The sequence below is a fragment of the Oratosquilla oratoria genome, chromosome 2 (genome assembly GCF_046742065.1).
Source record: "Oratosquilla oratoria isolate Oo_2021 chromosome 2, ASM4674206v1, whole genome shotgun sequence".
Lineage (NCBI taxonomy): Eukaryota > Metazoa > Arthropoda > Malacostraca > Stomatopoda > Squillidae > Oratosquilla > Oratosquilla oratoria.
The window spans coordinates 79,167,499-79,190,669 of NC_134778.1; the positions used below are offsets into that span (position 1 = coordinate 79,167,499).

Consider the following 23,171-nt stretch of genomic DNA (forward strand, 5'->3'; position numbering starts at 1 on the left):
AATTCTAGAAACCAGTTATAATAAATTTTCATAATTTTTATTGCTTTGCTCTTTCAGAATCGCTTGGTAAATGGTAAACAAAGATTGTTGTGTATTCGGTTGTATACAGAACAGGTACCTCAATTTTATCCAGCATGATATTATGATACCGGATAGGGTAACATCATTTTACCTATAAAAATTAAATACAATATACCAAATTTTTTGTACCAAATTCTTTATAATTCATAATAATAAAAAAATAATTGGAGTTGCCTTCAGTTGTCAGAAAAATTATATTAATATAGCTGCTCAAATCAACCACTCGAGTTCATATTGAAAATACGATATTTTTTTCGTATTAATGGTACCACTCTGTTCCTTGGTAGTGATACGCATGAGTTTTAGCTCGGCAAAGCACAGGAGATGTTATACAGCTTTTGTGGTGAACACCATACCTCTGAGTCTGAGTCTAGGTCTCCCTGGCCCTGCTGAATACAATAACAATTTGTCCATCAGTAGCCAAATCAGGCATATAAAGCACGTTATTTTTTGATGGTTAAAGAATTGTATTTGCATAATGTTCAAACCCTTTTGTACTGGACACAATTTTTGTTCTGCCTGCTTCCAGTGTTTAGTTAATTTCCATGATGCCCCCTCAATGACCATTTTTTCCTGTTTATTAATGTTGAAGGACAGTTTTTCTTATCTTTAGGCAGCACACCACCCATAGATAATGGGTGAATTTTATTTCTTATCCTTTGTCTTTGAGAGCAGGTGGGTTTTCTTCAGCTGCATAAAATCATGCAGGATTGTAGCAGACTAGTATGGACAGGGGGGTCTCACTAATTGCCGAACAAAATCGATAAAAGCCGAACATACCAACAAAACCCAAACAAGGACGGTTTTTGCTCAAATGCACACTTCTATATATATATGGTTGCATTATGTGAACTATTTTCTTTAAAATGTGTGATTTCCATGTAATATGATCAAAGAGAAGTCATGTTTTTATCCTCTGCAAAATTACCGAACACAGCTACGATTCGACCCAGCCCGCCGTCTATGATCACTGGTGGTATGGATCAAACTACACTCTTTTAAGTTTCTTACTATTGTGATATTAGTGTAAAAGACTGCATATAGTTGAATTATTTCAACTATTTTCTTTAAAATGTGTTACGTCATACTGCAGAGGCTAAAACATAACTTCTCTTTGGTAAAATTACATGAAAATCACACATTTTAAAGAAAATAGTTGAAATAATTGAAATATATGCAGTCTATTACACTAATAATACAACAGTAAGAAACTTAAAAGAGTGTAGTTTGATCCATACCACCAGTGATCATAGACGGCGGGCTGGATGAGTCGTAGCTGTGTTTGGTAATTTTGCAGAGGATAAAAACATAACTTTTCTTTGATCATATTACATGGAAATCACACATTTTAAAGAAAATAGTTCAAATAATGCAACCATATATATATATAGAAGTGTGCATTTGATCAAAAACCGTCCTTGTTTGGGTTTTGTTGGTATGTTCGGCTTTTATCGGGTTTGTTCGGCAATTAGTGAGACCGTGGACAGGTTATGTTTGCATTCAGAGAATTAACTGTTAGATTTATGTATATGGATTAATTTCAGAGAAAATAGGAAATACAAAATATCAGTATTCAGATTTAAGGACTTTTACTAAAAACATATGTAAGATATACCTCTAAGATTATTATTCTTATTATTTTCATGCCTTGACTTCTCAAAGAGATATTGAATGGGAAAGTAAAAAAAAAGAAAAAAAATATGAATAGAGAGTAGTTGTGAATGGATAAAAAAATTATACAGTGCAGACGGATTTCTTTATGTGTACTCCATGAATTCTTGTATGAGAGAAGGGTTGACATGTAATGAAGCAGTAAGGGAAATAATCTTTGGCACTCAGGCTCTGCTGTGGAGATGCCATGTCTTGCTGCATTACCTCTAACCTAGTGCTTCTTAACCTTGGGTAGCTGTACCCCTTGGGGTACGAAACCTTGAACCTGGGGTTACGTGACACGATTGCCACCAATGCATGGTACTGTATATTTACAATGGGAAAGTAAAGGAAGGGTTGTATTACTATCCTTTTCATATGTTTGCATTGTATTTGTATTTGATGGGTATACGAGAATTTTTTCTGAAATATCAAGGGGTGCGTGCACTGAAAAAGGTTAAGAACCACTGCTCTGACCCTAGCAATGGATGGGGGACTAGGAATACCCTTCATCCACAAGAAGTTAAGATAAAAGGGACAATAAATGGTAATGTCGTAACACATTCATGAATTTCAACAAGAACCCACTGTGTTGGATAAGAAGAAATGAAACAGACAATATCCATATATTGCAATCACGGACTGTGATCGAAATATATGGATATCATCTATTTCATTTCATCTTATCCAACACAGTGGGTTCTTGTTGAAATGTATTTATGTATTATGTTCATGGCCTACAATGAAATTTTTAAAAATAAACATAAAAATCACTTGATATTAAAGATTTTGTCCTTTTCAGAGAGCACATTTTGAAATATTTATTGTGGAAAATAGAAATGTGTATCCAGATTATTATCATCATCATCAGAAATTAGTAATATCAGTGTCAGTGACAAATCTAAGAACATTGTCAATCTCATGGTAGAAATATGAATGATCTAAAGTGTTCAGATATAAGTAATTTAACCTCAAGAATAAGGAAAGGGATCAAAGATGAATCAAATGACTTAGATACAAATAGTATAGACAAAAATGTGGAATATAAAGAGGACTCAAATAAAGTTATGGACTTAGCATTGAGAGAAACACAAACTCAAGGTGAAATATGTAATGATGTGAAAGATGAACTTCAGGTACAAGAATTTGCCTTAAAGAACGAATGTAGAATAAAGGATGAAAATATAGATTTAATGGTAAAGTCACATAGTATTGATAACCATATAAAATCTAAAAATGATCACTGTAGCAATGTAGAGAAGGAAAATAGTGAAGAAAATGGATTAGAAAATAGTGATGAAAGTGTCAGTGAGAGTTCTGAACAAGTTGATGATGACAGAAAGCCATCATGGAATTTACACATGGAAAAGCTCGGTCAAACATGTAGGCTGTGTGGTGAGATGACCGTTTTATTTTCGGGACCAAAAAAGGGAGTAGCAAAAAGGGAAATGGTGAAATATGTAAAAAAGGTTTGGGGGACAGACATATCTGACGAAGATCCTGATGTGTATCCAGTTAACGTGTGTATGTACTGTGAAAGGAAAGTTAAACGCTTATATTTTAAAGTCTCAAAAAAGAAAAAATGTTATTTCTATAGAGCAAGCCCAGCAGAGTTTTATCCTCACTCAAGTGAAGACTGCAGCATTTGTTCTTTGACTTTACCTTTGCCTCCAACTCCAAAGCCACCAAAGTATGCTGTGGTCATGGATGATGCTGAATCATCAGTTTCAGATGCACCTGAACCAAGAAGAAACCTAAGCTGCACCCGTTCCAAAGAGGAAGTGCCTGTAGCTCTCAACCTAAAAGACAGTGCACTAACTAGTAACAGTAATTTGACTGGAAGACAGAGCAATGGGGAAGTTACAGGACTTGAAGAGCATGACTATGTCCAAGATGACAGCCATTCTCTCTCCATTGGAATAAAAGGTGTACGTATGCCATACAAAAAACAAGCACTAAGTCATTCTAATGAAAAGTATGTGAGACAAGACCGTTTAAAACCCCTTATAACCCATATTGAAAAGTACTGCCAGCAACAGAAGGAAGACAAATTAGAAGTCCTTTTCTTTCTCCTCCGTGATGCATTGAGAGATGCTGGAGACAAAACTAGGATGAGTCAAGTTGAAGACATTTGGGTAAAGAAGAACATCATTGGCCTGGCCTTGACTGAGGAAGAGTGTTTGGCCAAGCGTGTTATGTTGAGGCAAACTAAAGATCAATATCGTAAAGAATATAATTATTACAAAGAGAAACTTGAAAAACCAGTGCTGAAGCCCCCATTTATCGTAGATAAACTTGAGAAAACTTATTTTCCTGAGTGTCTTGAATACTTCATTACAGAAGGAGAAAATGGATCTGTTTTGTATCAGCATGAAAAGAACAAAGAACCTTCATTCTTCAGCATAACAGGGTCATCTGTGAACACAGAATCTTCCCTCTCTAGTATTCTAGGTGTACGTTGGAAATATTTTGATGCTGTTGCAAAGACTTTGGAGGAAATTGGGCATTTGGTAGAGCATGAAATTCAAGATCTAGGAGAAGACATTCTCATTAAAGCTGTGATAGTGGATGTAAAGGAGGAGAAAAAGGACATGACACATTGCAGTGATAAACCTGATGGTTCTTACAAAGGAAACCCTGGGAAGAGCATTACATTGTTCTTTGCCATCCAAGCCTTAAACTATGTCTCAGGCAGCAGTGGACCAGATAGTCAGACAACTGTTCAACGAATCTATGGCAGCAGCAGTGAGACAGTATCTGCTGAAAAGTATCGACCTTTGATGAAAGCTCTTGTAGCAGATAGTGCAAACCTCAATAACTTCCTGTTGGCAGTGGAGGAGGAAAGAAACTTCTTAGCCAATAAAGTGTTGCACATGAATCTACCGGGGGGAACACCTTGCAAGTTTTTAATCACCTTTGCACAAAACAATATTGAGTGCAAAAGAGATTATAGGTAAGTAATGGAAGATTTACTACTACTACATAATTTACATATATATATATATATATATTGATTTATAGGTAGTGTAAGATAGTGTCTAGTACTTTAAATAAAAATAGGTATTGTAAGTAATGAAGGTTTTAATGGTGGTACAAAATTTACGTAATTGTATGTGTTCATTGCCTGTGTTCAATTATATTCAAACTTAGTTTCCCATATAGATTTGTCAATAAGTGGAACAAATCAGAAGTAATCCAGTTCAATAACAAAAATGAATGCAAAATTTGGTAAATAGAAATATTGAGATAGGACCCAATGAGAATAGTTTTAACCTCATAGACTATCACTCATTTAAGCCTTGTTGACGTGGGGCAAGTTTAGTTGTCGCTAGTGCTAGCTCAAGTTAACATACCCAGCAAGTAAGAGTTGACACTAGAATAGCTTGGAGGCAAGTTTGCTAACTTTCCGTTGATAGTGGGCAAGCAGAGGGGTAGTTTACAAGTTGCTAGCACTAGTGGCTACTAAACTAGCCCCAGTTCAACAAGGCATTATCAATCCACTGCCCTGGGTGTGTCTTGTGGGATACCCATGGCTCCCAGGTAACCAACAACAGCCACAAGACTTGTCCATAAGTCACTCAAGAAATAGTGTTGTCAAGGGATGGCTAGGATGGGGCGATGTAATATGAAATATTCTTTGTCTTCTGTGTGATGGTTGCATCAGGGGCAGTTCATTACCATAGCCAGGTCTATTCTGTATTGATGTTATCATAGGGCTAAATGGTGACCTGAACACAGTTTTGTATGTGTGGTCCTTGTTTCTCATGGGAGGAGATTTTCCCTTAGGCTAATATCTGGATGGGTTTGTTGGAAGAGTTGGGTGGCTGATCTTGGGAGTACTTGTTCTATGACATATGTGTTAATCTGTTTTTGTATGAATGTGCTTTGGGTGCAGGTGGAAGGTTGTTGTAAATATTTGGGTAGTATGCCACATTTTCAAAACCTATCAACTCCCTCATCTCCAGTAGGAGGTGCAGCCTTGAGGGGTTGACATTTGGTCTCCAGACTGGGCCCAAATCACTATCAACTTAAACTGTGTTAGGACCAATGATAGGGAGCTGCATGTGATGGTCCTACAAGATGGACAGAGAAGATACCCATTATCAAAACCTATCAACCCCCTCACCTTCATCAAGAGGCGCAGTGACACTGTCTCTGAACTAAGCCCAAGATCTCACTCTGTCAATTTCAACTATATTTCATACACCTTTTCACATGTGGAGAGCTGAGAACTGGAGTCCCACACAGGTAACAGTCTAAAGTTTCTTCCATAGAGACCTGAGAGAAGGCCCAAGGACTCTTGCAAGCCACTGTGGAGCTGCAGGTTTCCACTCAGTGAAACTTGAGGCAACATTTGTAATTCAGCTGTATTTATGACTCCATTTCATATATAGAAAGTTGACAACTGATAACAGCTCCCCTTCTATTACTTTTAGCCAGTGACATAGAAACAGTCTTACATCAGTAGGACACAGATGACAGCCCAAGTTTCTTACCTCAAAAGAATTGTAGAAGGATCCAAGGACTTTTGCCAGCTGCTGTGGGGCTGTGGGTTTTACTTAGCCAAATTTGAGGCAACAATTATTATTGCCAATTAGGTATCATTTTATATAGTTTGTAAGGTATATATATGCTTTTCTTACAGACCCCTTACATGCCTAAGTGCCACTCCTGGTCAAAGTTGTGACACCATCCCCGTCTCCTATCACCACTTCCCATTTCCACCATTCCTTACTACCTATTATAGCTATTGGCTTACAAAATAATTAAACAAATTTTAAAAATGTTATGTCCCTGTTACAGAAAGGATAATGGAAAAATATATCATATTCTTTTGATTCTAATGCAAAATTTGTATATTACTGTAAAATATTCAGGGCTCCTTTGACTTTTTTTTTTTTTTTTATATAATTATTTTGTTAGCCTTGTGGGTGGCATGTCCAGACTAGAATTGCCACCCCCCTAAATGTGCTGCCCCAGGGCATATGCACCCCTACCCCCATGTAATACAACTAGGTAAATGTGAGGTCCCTGTTCTCTTAATGTTGGGAACCCTGTTATAGGCTTAGTTGAGTGTGAACATCAAGAATTAGCTGTGATTAATTTCTTGTTGCTGTCCAAAGCATGTGTTAGCAACTGATTTTAGTATGTTTATTTTCTTGTTGGAGGCTTCCATGCTATTATTTCATAGTAATTTTTCTAGTTTGTTTTGGGTGTTCTTAGCAGCTATTTTGTAGTTGCTGTGCTGAGTTGTTATTATCAGGTCATCTGTGTAGGTGAGCATTTTGGTGTTGTGTTATGGATCTGGTGCTATGAAATCACTTGAAAAAGTTCAACAACACAGGTTGTTTTGGGTTACTCCACACTGTCTGTCAGCTAAGAAGATTATTAGCCATTTCTTGTCCTTGTTGTGGCTCTGTGATATATATGTATATACATTTTTTTATGGTATGTGTCTAAGAACTTATTTGAATGGCTTATTCATGTCTATTGTTATCATGACCAATTTTTCTGGTGGTGCTTATTTACTAAATCCCTCCAGTTTTTGTCATGTGGTGTTCATGAAAAGTATGCTGGTGGAGTTGCCCTCCATGAATCCATGTCTGTTTGTTGAGGTGGGTAGATTAGTTATGTCTCTTTCTGCTCTTCATCTTTCCTTTAGTTTGGATGTAGTGGATAGTAATGACATTGGCATATAAGATGTCAATTTCCTCTCCTATATCTGGAGGCCCATCCTGAAGGGGCTGACTTTCTTCTCCAGATTTGGTTCAAGAATTCAAGATTACTCTCTATCGAATTTGACTCTTTCCTCCATCTTTTCACAAAAAGAAAACTGAGAAAAGCAATTGCACTCTTCCTTATTACTACAAACTGGTAACAGAAACCATTCCAGAGAAATATGTGGGACGGCCTGAGGGCTGTTACCAGCCACTGTGGGGTTGCAGGTTTTGAATCAACAAAAGTTGAAGCCACAATTATTGCATTGTTGTACAGTAGTTTTTTACTAGTCTCATTAACTTGAAGTTTTTAGTTTAATTGTTTTCTTTGTGCTAATAACATACTAGAAAGTTGTTTGTACATGAATAGGAGTTTAGTATTTCAGGATGTACAGTATAATTCTTTATAGTAGTGTTCCCTGATCTACATTATAATTACTTATGCACAATTCACTGTGGTCATCACACAACACTAGGGACATGCCAACATAGGTTAGGCAACACAACACAAAATGCCCACTCTGTCAGGACAACTTAATTTAGACACACTGGTGGTTATAAGAAGTCTATGACAGGAGGTGCATATCTGCAGCTAAAGTAATCACCTTTGCCCTATGTGCTTGGACTTATGAGGCAGGTAAAAGTCACTGTTGGAAATCAGAGAGGAATGCAGGATTACAATCCACAACTAAGCAAATGTAAAACCAGTATGCTCCTGATTATGCCACTAGCATACAGCTGTGGCAGCACACAAATACAAACAGTGTGTGCAAATACTATTCAAGAATTTTAAGAAAAAACTTGATGCTGAGAGATACAAAGACGGGTCACCACGATCATATCTCCCTTCCCATATAATACAACTAGGTAAACACTGTATATCTAGAGCAGAGGGTCTTAGGCAGAAATCTACAAGGGCATTTAGTTTCCTTTGTTATTACAATGTGATAACTCAGTGACACTATGGGCAGATCAGCAACAACTTTCGTTGCCATTGGGGATTGGGAATAAGAAGGAAAAGCTGCAGGTAATAGTGTAAAAGAATTTTGAGAGGAAATACTTTACATGTATTGAAAAGAATGAAAATAGAGAAGACTATTAGAGAAGAAATAAGATGAAGTCTTTTATTTTCCTTAGGTAGCTTTTGAATACAGAAGCATCTGTTGTTACATGTATTAGGAAGTTGCAGGATCATGATTACAAGACAGTCATCATCAACCCATAGAAAAACCTTATAAAAACTGCCAGTTGAGTGTTAGGTTAGGCATAAGCTTATATCAATGGATAGTTCACAAAATAGCTATAGCTATTGTAGGCTCTGTTTCATATGAATGATTTCATGGTATCATCTGAAATGTGGCTGTATGAATTTTCAGAAACCTTAGTGGCTTAGCTTATGTGGCACTTCATAAGGCAGCAGGCACTATGCATCGTTATGGCAACCTCTGCACTGAACTTAAACGTCAATGGCTGCAGACCAGCCCACGCCTGGTGGAAGTTGGCAGTGTTGCTGCACCACGCACAAGATGCAGTCGCTGTGGTCTACAAGGACACAACATGCGGAGGTAAGACACTCATTCTGGGTAAGGCACAGTATATTACAAAGGAGGAGCATGCTGACAGGAGACCTTTTGGTCCATAACTAGGCCAGATGCGGAAAAACTATAATAATGATAAATAAATAAAAGAAAAATAAATAAAAATTATAATGATATAAATAATAATATATGAAGGTTAAGTTTGGTATTCAGACTACTTATAATGATAAATGAATAAAAGAAAAATAAATAAAAATTATAATGATATAAATAATAATATATGAAGGTTAAGTTTGGTATTCAGACTACTTATAGAGTTCTATGTGCTGCAGAAAAAGAATCAGCTATGTTGTAAGTGACTTTAATATCCAATGTGAATGATAAGTTGACCCCCTCAGATCTCTTTGATTAACTCAATCACTGCAGAGGGGGTTTCTTTCAGCTGAATAGCAGAGCCTGGCAGTAGGTACATACATACATACATATACCAAAGGCTTTTCCCCCTTACAAGGGAGGTAGCCAAAAAACAAAGGCATAAAAACCACTCCCACCCATTCCATCCCCACATACTCCACTCGCATCCACCCCCTTCCCTCCCTCCCTCATATCTTGGCTCCTCCTGGACAATGGGTCATCCCTGCATCTTGCCCATTGCCCTGGCAGTAGGTAGTATAGGTAAAGGTGTAAATTGTAAGACACAGCTAAAGGGTTAATCAAAATAAAGTTAACTCTCTTCCTGAAGAGAGAGCTCCCCTGAGTTTATTAAAATCATGTGCTAGAATAAAGGTGTAAGTGTAGTGGAAGGATTAACAAAAGCAGAGAATATCACTTTACTGAACAGAAGACAACTAAAAGTCATACTGCCCAATTAAGGATTAGATATATAAAAAGAAGAAGCATTAACCTCTTCAATATGAGTCAAATTCTCATGAGCAGTATCAGCTGCCCAATGTATGAGAATTCGATGGTGCATCACAATACTCGCATTATGAAATATAAAGTTACAGCTGTAGTACTCATTCTCTTTCACTCTAAATATTAATAACCACAAAAAAAATGATAAAGCCAGTTCAAAGAATATGGGGGTCATTCAGCTACAACTACAAAATAAATATAATCATATTCCCATTCATGCCTCATGATGCCTATGTAGGCATCATGATATGGAAGGGGTTAATGGGCAAAAGACAAATGCACACAAACATGGACACTCAATCTGTCTTCACATAGGAGAGCAATGTTTTGGAGGAAAGTGAGGGGAACAAGTATTCAGGAATATATAAATATAGGAGGGAAATACTCAGTCTTTTGGGATCTTTGGATGTGACAAAAGCTTCAGGACCTGATGGGATCTCAAACTGGATTACAAAGGATTACAAAGGCAAAGCATGCCGACAGGAGACCTTTTGATCCATATCTAGGTCGGATGCAAAAAAAAAAAAAAATCATATTAATAATAAATTAAAACTATAACAATGTAAATAACAATTAAAATACATAAATAAATGCATTGGTAAAGTTGAATAACAAACAAACAGGTAAATAGTAAATGATAATAAATTGACATATAACTAATAATAAATGAAAATCAGACAGACAAATTATAACAAAACAAAAACAAATAATATAACATAAATTATAATAATTACAGCATCTTACTTAGGTATTTATCTAAATGATTCTTAAAGCTTCGAACTGAACTACATTGCACTACCTGTGCAGGAAGTTTATTCCATTCATTAACTACACGGTTGGCAAAATTGTTTCTACCTACTTCCAAATTGAATCTATTTCCGGACAGTTTGAGACCATTGTTTCTTGTCTGATTCTCATTCAATGTGAAAATTTGGTCACTTTTGATGTTGTCAATTCCCTTTAAAATCTTAAAGACCTGTATCAAGTCACCTCTGAGTCTACGCTTTTTTAGGGAAAACAGATTCATGTGCTTAAGTCGATTTTCGTATGATTTATTTTTGATATTTGGAATCAGTTTAGTGGCTCGCCGTTGTACTTTTTCCAGTCTGTCAATGTCTTTAATGAGATTCGGTGACCATGCGGAAACAGCATATTCCAAATGTGGACGAACTAACGATTTATATAGCTTGTTAATGAGTGATGGACTTTTGAAATCAAAAGATCGCGCAATCAATCCCAGAATCTTATTTGCTTTCTTAGAGGCTGAAATACACTGTTTGGATGATTTGAGGTCGTTACTGATAATTACGCCGAGATCTTTTTCACTATCCACTTTTGTTAACGAATTTCCAAATAACTTGTAATCGTACTTGCTGTTATTTTTACCTATGTGCATTACCTTGCATTTACTTGTGTTAAATTTCATTAGCCACTTTTCAGACCATTGCTGGATACTTAACCACTTCGGTACGATGATGCCTATGTAGGTGTCATAAGGCACGAATGGGTACACATGGATGCCGACGTCAGCGTCTTGATTATATATTTTTTTGTAGTTGTACCTGAGTTACCTCCAGATTCTGTGAACTGGTTTGATTACATTTTCTGTGTTTATTATTACTTAGAGTAAAAGAGAACAAGTAATACAGCAGTGACTTTGTATCTTCTAATGTGAGTAGTGTGACGCATTGTACATATGGCAACCAGTGCTGGGTGCAAGAATTTGACTAATACTAAAGTGGTTAAAGAATGTAAGGAATAAGACAAGATTCAGGCTTATTGTATGTTCATTAAAAGAAGCCTTGATTGGAAAATGGCTAATGTGGTACTAATTCATAAAGGTGGAATTAAGGAGACACCACTAGATTATAGGCCGGTATCACTGACCAGCACAATAGTGAAATTATATGAAAGTGAAGAGTATTAGCAAGATGAAAAGAATACAAAGGGTAATAACCAACTGGGATGAAGAGATGATGATAAAACTTATAGAAACTATTCGTCCGGGATTGGAACATGCATCAGTGATATGGTACCGACACAGAGTGAAAAATCTAAGGTTGAAGGGATACAAAGGGCAGCTACCAAAATAGTTCCTAGCCTGGCAAATAAGCAGGCATGATATTCTTCCGATTTAAATCGGAATTCTGATTTTTTTCTTTTCCTGACAATGATCTAAATTTTTTGTCATTAATTCCCGATTGTAATAAACAATCCTGTTAAATGATTTTGTTGTGGTCGAATAATTTTTGGTTGATGTGAAGTTTTGGGCAATTCGTATATTGGCTGTACCTGTGTATAAGCAGTTTATTTTGTGCTGGCCCACAAGTGATTCATTTTGTGTAGCATTGCATGGTGTGGTGCACATGTGTAGGTATAGCAAGGTGATGACTGGGGTAGATTTTATTTTGGCCAAATTATATCGATAGCAACATCAATGGAGCAGTTTGCATGTGTTTGTTTACTAGCGATTCAGCCCAGGGACTCAGCCTAGGCCCGTGGCCCCCTAACCCCTACTAGGGGCTCTGCCCTTGGACCCCAGGCCAATGTAGATTTCTTTTGGTTACCCACTATCATGCCTGGATAAGGCAGATAAGGAGAGATTAAAGCATTGGGGGCCCCAACATCAAAAGACTGAAGAGGAAGAGGTGACTTGATTACAGTGTTCAGGTCACTAAAGGGGATAGACTACATTGATAAAAAAGATTTCTTGATTAAGGATGGAAGGGTTTTTAAGAGGTCATGGGAACAAATTGAAAAGTCTAAATGTCTAAAAGATGTGAAGAAATACAGTTTTTCCTACAGATGCATAAACACTTAGAATAGCTTAGAAAGCCACATAACCTGAGCTGGAACAGTACATGAATTTAGAATGAGATAGAGCCCAAGTTGGAAGCATATGTGAGTTTGTAGCCAGGTATGGTTATTTGGAGGAGTAGACAGAACTCTACAAGCATTGCTCTTTTCCTGTATACAGTACTACCTCTCATTAACGGACGTTAATTAGCTGTGTTTGTGGTGTTTTTGCTGTGTTTTTGGTGCTGTTGTTTAGTGCGTGCAATCACTATGCCACCCAAAAACCACTCCAAATCAACGGATTATTCACATCAACGGACACTGTTACCCCCCTTTTAGTCCATTAATGAGAGGTAGTACTGTACTACAAATAGGTCAATGTGTACACACACAAACACACAGCAGGAGAGATTAAACTGGGTCAACACTGAATTGACACTGAATTTTAACCTTCTTAAAGGTCACTAACAAATATAAGCAAGATCAAAAGAATACAGAGCACAGCAACCAAAGTGGTTCCCAGATTGGCAGCTAAACCATATGAGTTTAGACTAAAATCATTGGATCTGTCAACATTGAAAGATTGAAGATAAAGAGGTAGTATGATTACAATATTCAGGTTGCTCAAGGTAATAGACCACACTGACAGAAGAAATCTTTAGGTTAGGAATGGGAGCATTTTAAGAGGTCATAAGAACAAATAGAGAAAGACTAATGTCTAGAGCAGTGGCTCTTAACCTTTTTCATCCTTTGCCCCCCCCCCCCCCGACTCTTCAGAGTATCACCGTAACACCAATTTGGAAACAATGAACCTTGTGAAAAGACAAGATAAAACACTGGCTGTGGTTGATATGTTTACTGTAGCAGGCCACCACACTTGTGACCAGTGTTGCACTCACCAAACTGGTAAAAGCCCAAGTGTCTAATTCAAACATATAAAAATATATTATTCTCCTGAATCCTTTGTGACCTCCCTAAGAAACCCCAAACTACTCCCCCCCCATGGGACCATGACCTCCAGATTAAGAACTGCTGGTCTAGAGGATGGGAAGAAATATAGTTTCCTATATAGATGCATAAATACTTGGAATAACTTGGAAGGTGATAGAGCCCAAGCTGGAACAGTACGTGAATTCAAATCTGCATACATATATATATCAGCAGCTTTTTCCCCCTTACAAGGGTAGCCAAAGTCAAAGGCATAAATCCACTCCCACCCATTTCATCCCTACATACTCCACTCCCATTCACCAGCCCTCCCTCCGTCCCTTCATGGCTCCTGGATAATGGGCCATCCCCACATCTTGCCCACCGCCCTGGGCCAGAAGCAATGCAGCAAGACCACCTCACTTAATCAGTGACCCCCCCCATGTCCCCCCATGCAGAAAAAGAGAAGACAGGGAGAAATCCCTTCAGGCTGCATTAAAATGTCATTCCCACACACTCCATCACTAAATATGATACATACATATATACATATACCAAGGCTTTTTCCCCCTTACAAGGGAGGTAGCCAAAAAGGAAAAGGCATAAAATCATTCCCACCCATTCCATCCCTGAATACACTCCACACCCCTCCACCCTCCCTCTTATCTTTGCACCTCCTGGATGACAGGTCATCCCTGCACCTTGTCCAATAAGGATATAGACCAAATTGGAACCATACATGAAGTTCAAGCTAAGTATGATAAATTGGATGTTGGTAGAAACAACTTCACCAACCGCGTAGTTAATGAATGGAATAAGCTTCCTGCAGAGGCAGTGCAATGTAGTACAATTCGAAGTTTTAAAATTCATTTTGATAAACACCTAAAATGCTGTAATGCCTGCCATTTTTTATTATTATGATCTAGTTAGTTATTATCTGTTTATTTTTAGTTATTTATGTATAATTTATCATACTTATATTGTTATTTTTCTGTCTATTATTTATCATTGGGCATTGGGAAAGAGGGGAATGTCTGTTGAGGAAGGACGGGAAAGGACAAAAGATAGGGCTGAATGGAGAATGGTTGTGTATGGATGATGCTGTGATGCATAAGAACATAAGAATAAAGGAGACTGCAAGAGACCATAAGGCCTACACTAGGCAGCTCCGTATCCATCACCACCTGTCATCCCCATCCATAAAGTTGTCTAATCGTTTTTTAAAACAACTGATAGTTTCAGCGCTTACTAGGGATGGGGTGAGGAAGTGTGTAAAAAATAAATTGACGCAGCCCAAAGGGATTTCTCCCCGTCTTCTCCTTTTATGCATGGGGGGACGGAGAAGGGGGGGTCGCCGATTTAATGAGGCAGCCTTGCTGTGGATGTGCTGTGTCTTGCGGCACCGCTTCTGACCCAGGGCAGTGGGCGAGATGCAGGGATGACCCGTTGTCCGGGAGGAGCCGGGAGGAGGGAAGGAGAGTGGGTGGGAGTGGATTTTATGCCTTTGTTTTTTGGCTGCCTCCCTTGTAAGGGGGAAAAAGCCTTTGGTATACATATATGTATTTATTTTGTTCTTTTATCTACTTTGTTTATTTCCGCATCCGACCTAGTTATGGACCAAAAGGTCTCCTGTCGGCATGCTCTTCTTCTGTAATCCTTTTTTTTTATTTTTGGAGTGTAAAGGACAGAACCCCATGAGCATTGCCCCTTTCCTGTATACTACAATTAGATACAGTTAGGTAAATACTTGGTATAGCTCAAGTTGGAACCATATATGAATTTTAAGCTTGGTATGATAATTGAAAAGTAAGAGACACTACACTACAACTAGGTAAATACACACAACTGGATAAAGATATTCAATATTAGCTTGGAAAATCAGTCAAAGTCATACTGCTCAGTACAATGGTTAATGTAAGTCTTCACTGTAAAACCTCCAGAATTAGAGATCTACTAGTCTATCATCTTCCAGGTGTTCAATACCTGCACATGGTGGAGGAGGTGACATCTCAAGGGGCAGGAAGAGGAAGAAGGAACGTTCCTTGCCTGATGTTCAGCACCAGCGGCAGCAACAACAGCAGCAGCAACAGCAGCAGCAGCAACAACAACAACAACAACAGCCAATATCCCATACATCACCACAGCAGCAGCAGCTTAATCATCAGCATCACAAACTTCAGAACCTCAAGGTTTCTATATTTTGTTCTGAGTTGAAATTGTCATCCAATTAAATGTACAGGTCATTTCCTTTGCAAGAATTTTCACATATTGGATAGGTGGTAGCTATTGAATAAAACCATTAGATGACAGGGAACTTCAGTAAAGTATTGTTTCATTATATATATCTATCAATATACCAAAAGGCCTCTTCCCCTTTATAAGGGAGGTTGCCAACCAAGGATTATATCCACCTTCTTCTCATCCCACAACCATCCATCCTTCCTTTTATCTTAACTCCTTGTGAAAAACACAACTCCAGATCAGGGTCTGACACCCAAACCTGGTTTACCTGTACTCAGACAAGTGACAACCCTTCCTACCCCATTTACTGAATAAAATCCTTTGCCAACAGCTAGAAAAATGTCAGTAAATTCATGTTTTGCTCTCTTTGTAGGTGACTCGGTTGATGCAGGAACCTACACAACCAGAAGTAACCGTGGATCCACAGGTTGTCACTTCCAATTGTGCAGTTGCAGAAGACCAGATCATGTGGGCCACGTATCAACTCCCCTCACACCACCTACCTCACCACTCCCAGCTTGGTCAAGTGGCCCAGATGGAACCCCCGAGTAGCTCACTGACAAGTCACACTTCAACTCTGCCAAGTCATTTAGTGGAGACTCATTCTGCTCGTCCACCACTTTCTACAGACGAATCTTCTGCTGCTCAGACTTACGTATGGACATACACGCTCCTGCCTTCACAGCAAACAGAACCATCTCAGCAACACCCATCACAGCACCCTCCTCCACAGCATCCACAACCTACACAGCATCCACAACCACAACACCAGGCACCACAGCATCCACAGCACAATCAGCCACAGCATCAAGTACCACAACATCCTCAGCCTCAGCACCAAGTATCACAGCATCAAGCACATCAAGAAACACATCATCAATCTCAGCAACAACCACAGGCACCAGCTCCCCACAGTAACCTGCCTCCTCTAATGAGTGAGTTTTTTTTAAATATTTTTTACCCAACTTTTGTGGAATTCCATGTCTGAACTTTTGTATGGAACTTTCCCATTATTTATTTAGAATCAGTTTTATTTGCTTCTTCATGGTTAGCATTTAGCATCTAGATTTTATTTCAACATTCCATCCATGTAAGTAAGCAGTGAAGAAACATTCACACAAGTCTGTTTCCATAGAGTATTAAGACCTTGTGAAATGTTTGCAATTTAAAGTAACACCAACTCACATTTCACTTCTCATAGGCATTCATTTACATGTTTTCTATTTTTTGCATATACTTTGAGGCATCCTCTATATATATTTGTTTATAATGATTTGTAATTGTACTGAACAGTTTAGATAGTCTTCATTCTCATGTTTATACTGTTGTTTTTACTGTATTTTGAAAAGGTTAAATGCCACACCTCATCATTAAGGAAATTTGGTTCTTAAAGCATTCTTGATGTTAAGAGGCAAAATGGCTAATGCATGATGCCAGCATTTTCCCCTTTCTATTATAGATACCTCCATTTTGTCCTCTTCCTTAAACTTTCTTTTCTTGCTTCCCCTATTCTCTCCCCCCCCCAACCTTCATTTTCCTTTCCCTTCCTTCTACTCCCTTGGTTTTTTCTCACTTCCCATCCCCAATCTATCACTTCCCTACCTTCCTCCCCTTCCTTGCCTTTAACCCCTTCGTTACCGACCTGTCAACCTTATGTAAACAAACATTTCAAACCGTCCCACGAATGGCTGGAGCTTTATGTTTGTAAACACAGACACTTGCCACCACGTGGGTAGAAATAACCCAGAAACCGAGGCCTTGAGAGCCCTCAATACACACAGCTTATAACTGTGACACGTGCGTGTCACGGGGAGCACGCTCGGTTCCTGGTGGGTGCACTCAGCTGTGACACGCAGGTGTCACCAAACACACATCCGGTACTCAAGGGGTTAATCATCTTTACTATCTTTCCTACTCATATCTTTCCAGTTCTTATCTACTCATTGCTCCCCATCCTCTCCCTCCTGTTTCCTTGGTCTTCCTTTCTCCCTTCCCCTTCCTTTCCCTACAGCCCCACTACCCCTCGTTCACTTCCCCTCCCTTCTGCTACTTCCCTCCCTCCCACCATCCTCCTCCCCCAAATGGAGTATTGGCTGTGCACATTTCATGCAATGTTTAGGGACTTATTGACATCCTTATGTCACTTAGTATTCTTTTATAATTGAAAAATCATCTCCACTTGAAGAATGTTCATAATTTTTATCTTCTGTCCAACCCGTCTACTATTTATCTACAGTGGTATCTCTATTTACACGATTAATCCATTCTGCACGCCTCTGCGTAACTAGAAATTCACGTAAATGGAAACCCTCTTTCCCATTGAAATCAATGTTAATTTAGTTAATTCATTCCAGACCTCGAAAAAGTCTACTTTTTTCCTCCTGCCACCAAACGGACATAAATAGGTATGATTATGATGTTCCTGCAACATTAATGCCAAAAAATCAATGTTAAAGACCACTTACAAGGTAAAAAATATAATAAAAAAAAGCATTCTTTTGTACCTACCGATGGTGGTATAGGGGGGATGGGAGTGAGGAGGTGGTGGAGTGGTGGGGGCTTACTAATCCCCCCTCTGAAGGAGGAGGTGCTCCTTCAGCTGGAGCAGCACCCTCATCAGGGCACTGTCATTTGGCATGAGGCTGGAAGAACTCTGTGATGGTTGCTTGCTGGCGCTGTGTGTGCAGGATTTGGCGGTAGTGAGGCATGACCAGTTCATTGAACTGGCCTGCAACACGGCTCAATAGTGTCTGGTCTGGGTGTGTGACCTCAACAAAATTGTAGAGCTTCCTCCACATTACAAAGGCCTTCTCCTTCACCTCCTCTGTGGTGGGGCCCTGAACACAATCATTGTCTCCCTCAACTTCTTGCTGTTCCTGGGCCAGTTCAGCGACCTGCTCCTGGTGCAGGTCCTTCAGCTCCACGGTGGTCAGTTCATCCTCGTGCTCCCCTACTAACTCCGTGACATCCCCATCCTCCATCTCCAGGCCCAGGTCTCTCCCTAGTGCAACGATGTCCAAGATGACCAATGGACCAGTAGGCTCAAAGCCCTTGAAGTCCAGCTCTCCGTCAAATGATGGCCAAAACTTCTTCCACTTGCTAATCATCTTGACACAGTGCAAGATGTTGAAGTGGGACTTCCAAAATTCTTGCAGGGTTAGGTCTGTGTCAGTGGTAGCATTGAAATGGCCTGCTGGTCCATCAGTTGCAGAATAGAAGTAGTGTTTGGAGGCAGGAATTTAATTGTGATGAAATCCAGGTCTTGGGGAAGATGTGCCTGCATGTTGAGGGGATGTGTTGGGGCGTTATCCAGCAGCAGGAGGCACTTCAGTGGCAGTCCATTCCCCTGCAGAAACTTCTTGATCTCAAGACCACAGGCCCCTTCAAGCCACTCCTGGTACAGTTGTTGGATTGCTCACGCCTTCTGGTTGGAACACCACATCACTGAAAATCTGCTCATCAGGACATTGTTCCCCTTGAATGTTTGTGGCGTCTCCGAATGATATAGTACGAGTGGCGTGACCTTGCAGTCGCCGCTCGCATTAGCACACAACATCATGGTAAGCCTGTCTTTTATAGGCTTCTGCCCCGGCAAAGCTTTCTCCTCAGCAGTAATGTAGGTGCTGTCAGGCATCCTCTTCCAAAAGAGCCCTGTTTCATCACAAGAGGTAACCCTCACAATGCACCAGCTCCTCAAACTCCTTGACAAACACATCAGCTGTGTCTGTGCTTGCTGCCTCACCATGCTGTGTCACTGTGTGGATGCCCATACATTGCCAAAACTTCTCAAACCACCCCCTACTGGCTGTAAAGGGCACTAAAGGTGGTGTAAGCTGGCCACTGGTACCAGCCTGTTCCTGCTGCAGATCAGTATACACTTGGTGAGCCCTTGAACAGATCATTTCCTCACTCAAGCTGTCACTCCTATGCTGCTTCTTCTGTATCCACACAAACAGTAACCTTTCCACCTCGTCCAACAATGTTGGCCTCTTATGTGTGCTCACATACCTTATACCCTCAGACACATTAGCTGACAGAATTTTATCTTTATTTAAAAGAATGGTTCTTATTGTTGACTCAGGCATACCAAACTCTCTCACCAGCTTATTGTTGACTCAGACATATCAAACTCTCTCACCAGCTTGCACATACATAAACCTTGAGCAGCTTTGGCAATCACTTCCCTCTTTTTCTCAATTGTGATGCTGGTTTTCCTATGAGCACCAGCTTCAGTAGGACTTCTCACCTGTTTTGGAGGCATTTTAAAGGCACAAACAGTACAATACCAAAGGGTAGGCGCCAAAAGAAGGACCAGTTGTGCACACAACAAAGATGGTGGGAGGAGACGCAACACAGCGCGTGAATAGTGATGTCAGCAAGATAGCGGCACGGGATTTGATTTTCCGCACAGTAATGGACACCAATGTGCCCGCGTAAATAGAAATTTTCTGCGTAAATAGCAACAAGATTTTCCCCATAATTTGACTGCATAAATAGAATTTCGTGTACATAAGGGCACGCGTAAATAGAGGTACCACTGTATCTAATACCAAGGGCTTTTTCCCCTTTACCAGGGAGTTAGTCAAAGTCAAAAGACATAAACCCACCCCCATTCATTTCATCCCTCACCCATTCCACTCCCATCCACCTCCCTTTCCTCCCTCTCATCTTTCCTTTCCTTGTCTGTCTGCTAACCTTCTTAAATCTCTCTGTCACCACTGTAATTCCACCTTTTCTTTGTCCCACTTATTTTTCCTCCCTGCTCCTCCTTCCTTACCAGCTATACTTCAGTCCCATCTCTTTCTCTCCTCCTCTTCATTTTCTCTCTATCACTTTGTTTCATATTTTTAAAACTTTAGATGTTCATACATACATATACCAAGTTTTTTTTTTTTCATTTCATCCCCACATACTCCACTCCCATTCACCACCCCTCCCTCCCTCTTTTCTTGGCTCCTCCTGGATGACAGGTCATCCCTGTATCTCACCCACTACCCTGGGTCAGAGGCAATGCAGCAAAGCACATCCACAGCAAGGCTGCTTCATTTAATTGGTGACCCCCCTTTCCATCTCCTCATGCAGAAAAAAAGAAGATGGGGAGAAATCCCTTTGGGCTGCATCAAAATATCATTCATACATACCAACTACTCCCTTCCTTGCATCACAGCACCATCCACACACAACCAACCTCCACCCATCCCCATCCTCTGCCCCCTCCTGTCCTTCCCCAACAGACATCCCCCTCTTTCCCAGTGCCCCTTTCAACCTATCCATCCATGTCTTCCTTGGTTGCCCCCTCATGTTCACTCCCTCCACCTCTGCCTTCCACTCCTATTTTACTAATCTTTCTTCATTCATTCTCTCCATGTGTCCAAACCATCCAAACACTCCCTCATCAACCCTATCTCTCAGCTCCCCTCCTCACCTCATTTCTCACTCTATCCAGCCTAGTAACTTCCTGTCCACCCTTTCCAAATCCATAAAGGCCCAAAAAATATCCTTACCTTTTCCTAAAGCTTTCTCACACATCTGCCCAACCACAAAACTCTGATCCATGCAATCCCTACCTGACCCAAACCCACACTGTTCCTCATCAATCACTCCCAAAGTTCCTCTCCCAATCCTCTCAATCAAAACCCTCCCATAACCCCTCCCAAGTACACTCAACAAACTGGTTCCTCTGAAACTACTACACTCACGCTTGCCCCCTCCTCCCTTGCAAAGTGCCACAGTAGCACTCCTCCAGTCCTCTGGCATTCCACCTTCCCTCAGACTAACATTAAACAACCTCACCAGCCAGTCCATCACTGCACCTTCCCTTTTGAGACACTCCACATAACACCCACCCAATCCAGGCACCCCACCTGCTCTTATCATTCTAATAACTGCTCTCACCTCATCCTTCGTCATCTCTCCTCCACTTTCCTTATTCATCACTGTCATCTTCCCAGCAATTCCCACAGCAACCACCTTTCCCTCCACATCCTCCCTCACATCCAGCAACTCCCTTAAATATTCTGCCCATCTTCCTCTTATTGCTGGCTTTCTATTATCATTTCTCCATCTGCACCCTTTACCTTTTCCTCTCAACTTCCTTCTTAAACATCTTTTTTATTGCCTTTTTCTTTTTGGCTACCTCCTGTGTATGGGGGAAAAAGCCTTGGTATATGTATGTATGTATGTAAAAATTTTCTGTCATACTCTTACCCCATTTCATATCTGTACTCTGTTTTGCCCCCTTTATATTATGCTTTACTTTTCTTTTCTTTATACCTCTCATATGATTCTCTCGGCCTATTTTGCAACCATCATGTGAATGAATGCTCATTCCTTATCTTCTACAACCTTCTTTGCTTCATCATCCCACCACTTACTACCCTTCCTTCTATTTCCTCCGGTCCTCCACACACCATCTTTGCATAGATATACATACTAAAATAACATTGACTTATTTTTCCCACAGATCACTGGTGAAGAAGGGGAAAACTTCCAAGAAAATGATATTGATCTTTTTCATTCCATGAACTGAAATGAAGAATTGTACCTCATGTTTTTATATTTTGTATACAGTGCCCATCTTTTTTTATAATTTTAAGTCAAATCAAATAGTGGTCCTCCAAATGTATAGAATATTTTAAAAATATATTAACATTATTATTTCATATAACTTTTTTTAATGTAAATAATTTATTGATAAATGAACTTAAAGTGTGATGACAGTTTTGTTGTATGGATGTATTTTGATGCCTTTTTTCATAAATATATCAGAGGAATGTTTGTATTGTATAATTTTGCCCTTACAAATTACATATAACAATTGCAAGCACATCTTTGCACACAGATAACACCCATAGACCAGCTACAAGCAGAGACTGGAGTTTTAAAGGTTAACCAGTTAACCACCAAGCCCAGGTACATTTTTGCATTTTTTTCTTTCGTGATGTTATCTATTTTCATAAGAACCATGTTTAAAACAAATATCTTACCTCAAAAGTACCATTTGAGGGTTTTTTTGATGAAAATGTTCATTGTCTAATAATTTGCATTTTAAAACAGTATGCAGTGCCATTAAGAGAGGAAGAGGAGGTGAATCAGATAGAGAAGAAAAGGTAAAAGGTGCTGATGGAGAGACAATAATGGAAGAGAAGGCAGTAAGAGAGTATGGGGAGAGTGTTTTGGGGAGTTGCTGGGTGTGGAGGAGGCATGGGGAGGGAGGGGTGGTTGCAGTGGGAGGAAGGAAGGTGACAGTAATAGGTGAAGGGAGTGGAGGAGAAATGAGGAATGATGGGGTGGAGGCAGTTGTTAA

At 39.7% G+C, this 23,171-nt stretch overlaps 1 protein-coding gene across 1 annotated transcript; it reads left to right on the plus strand.

Moving 5' to 3' along the window:
• The first annotated feature begins 61 nt into the window (after positions 1–61).
• On the plus strand, positions 62–22,642 carry LOC143040566 (uncharacterized). Its single transcript, XM_076211647.1, has 6 exons — positions 62–114; positions 2,534–4,684; positions 8,825–9,013; positions 15,597–15,813; positions 16,239–16,800; positions 22,329–22,642. Exons 2-6 carry the CDS (start codon positions 2,664–2,666, stop codon positions 22,337–22,339), a joined length of 3,000 nt encoding a protein of 999 aa, XP_076067762.1. The 5' UTR covers positions 62–114; positions 2,534–2,663; the 3' UTR covers positions 22,340–22,642.
• Positions 22,643–23,171: the final 529 nt, after the last annotated feature.

Excerpts from the sequence above, each read along its gene's own strand:
- LOC143040566 (XM_076211647.1), top strand. The coding sequence starts at position 2,664 with ATGAATGATCTAAAGTGTTCAGATATAAGTAATTTAACCTCAAGAATA. Across the intron at positions 9,014-15,596 it reads CAAGGACACAACATGCGGAG|GTGTTCAATACCTGCACATG; the intron begins GTAAGACACTCA and ends ATCATCTTCCAG. Across the intron at positions 15,814-16,238 it reads ACAAACTTCAGAACCTCAAG|GTGACTCGGTTGATGCAGGA; the intron begins GTTTCTATATTT and ends CTCTCTTTGTAG.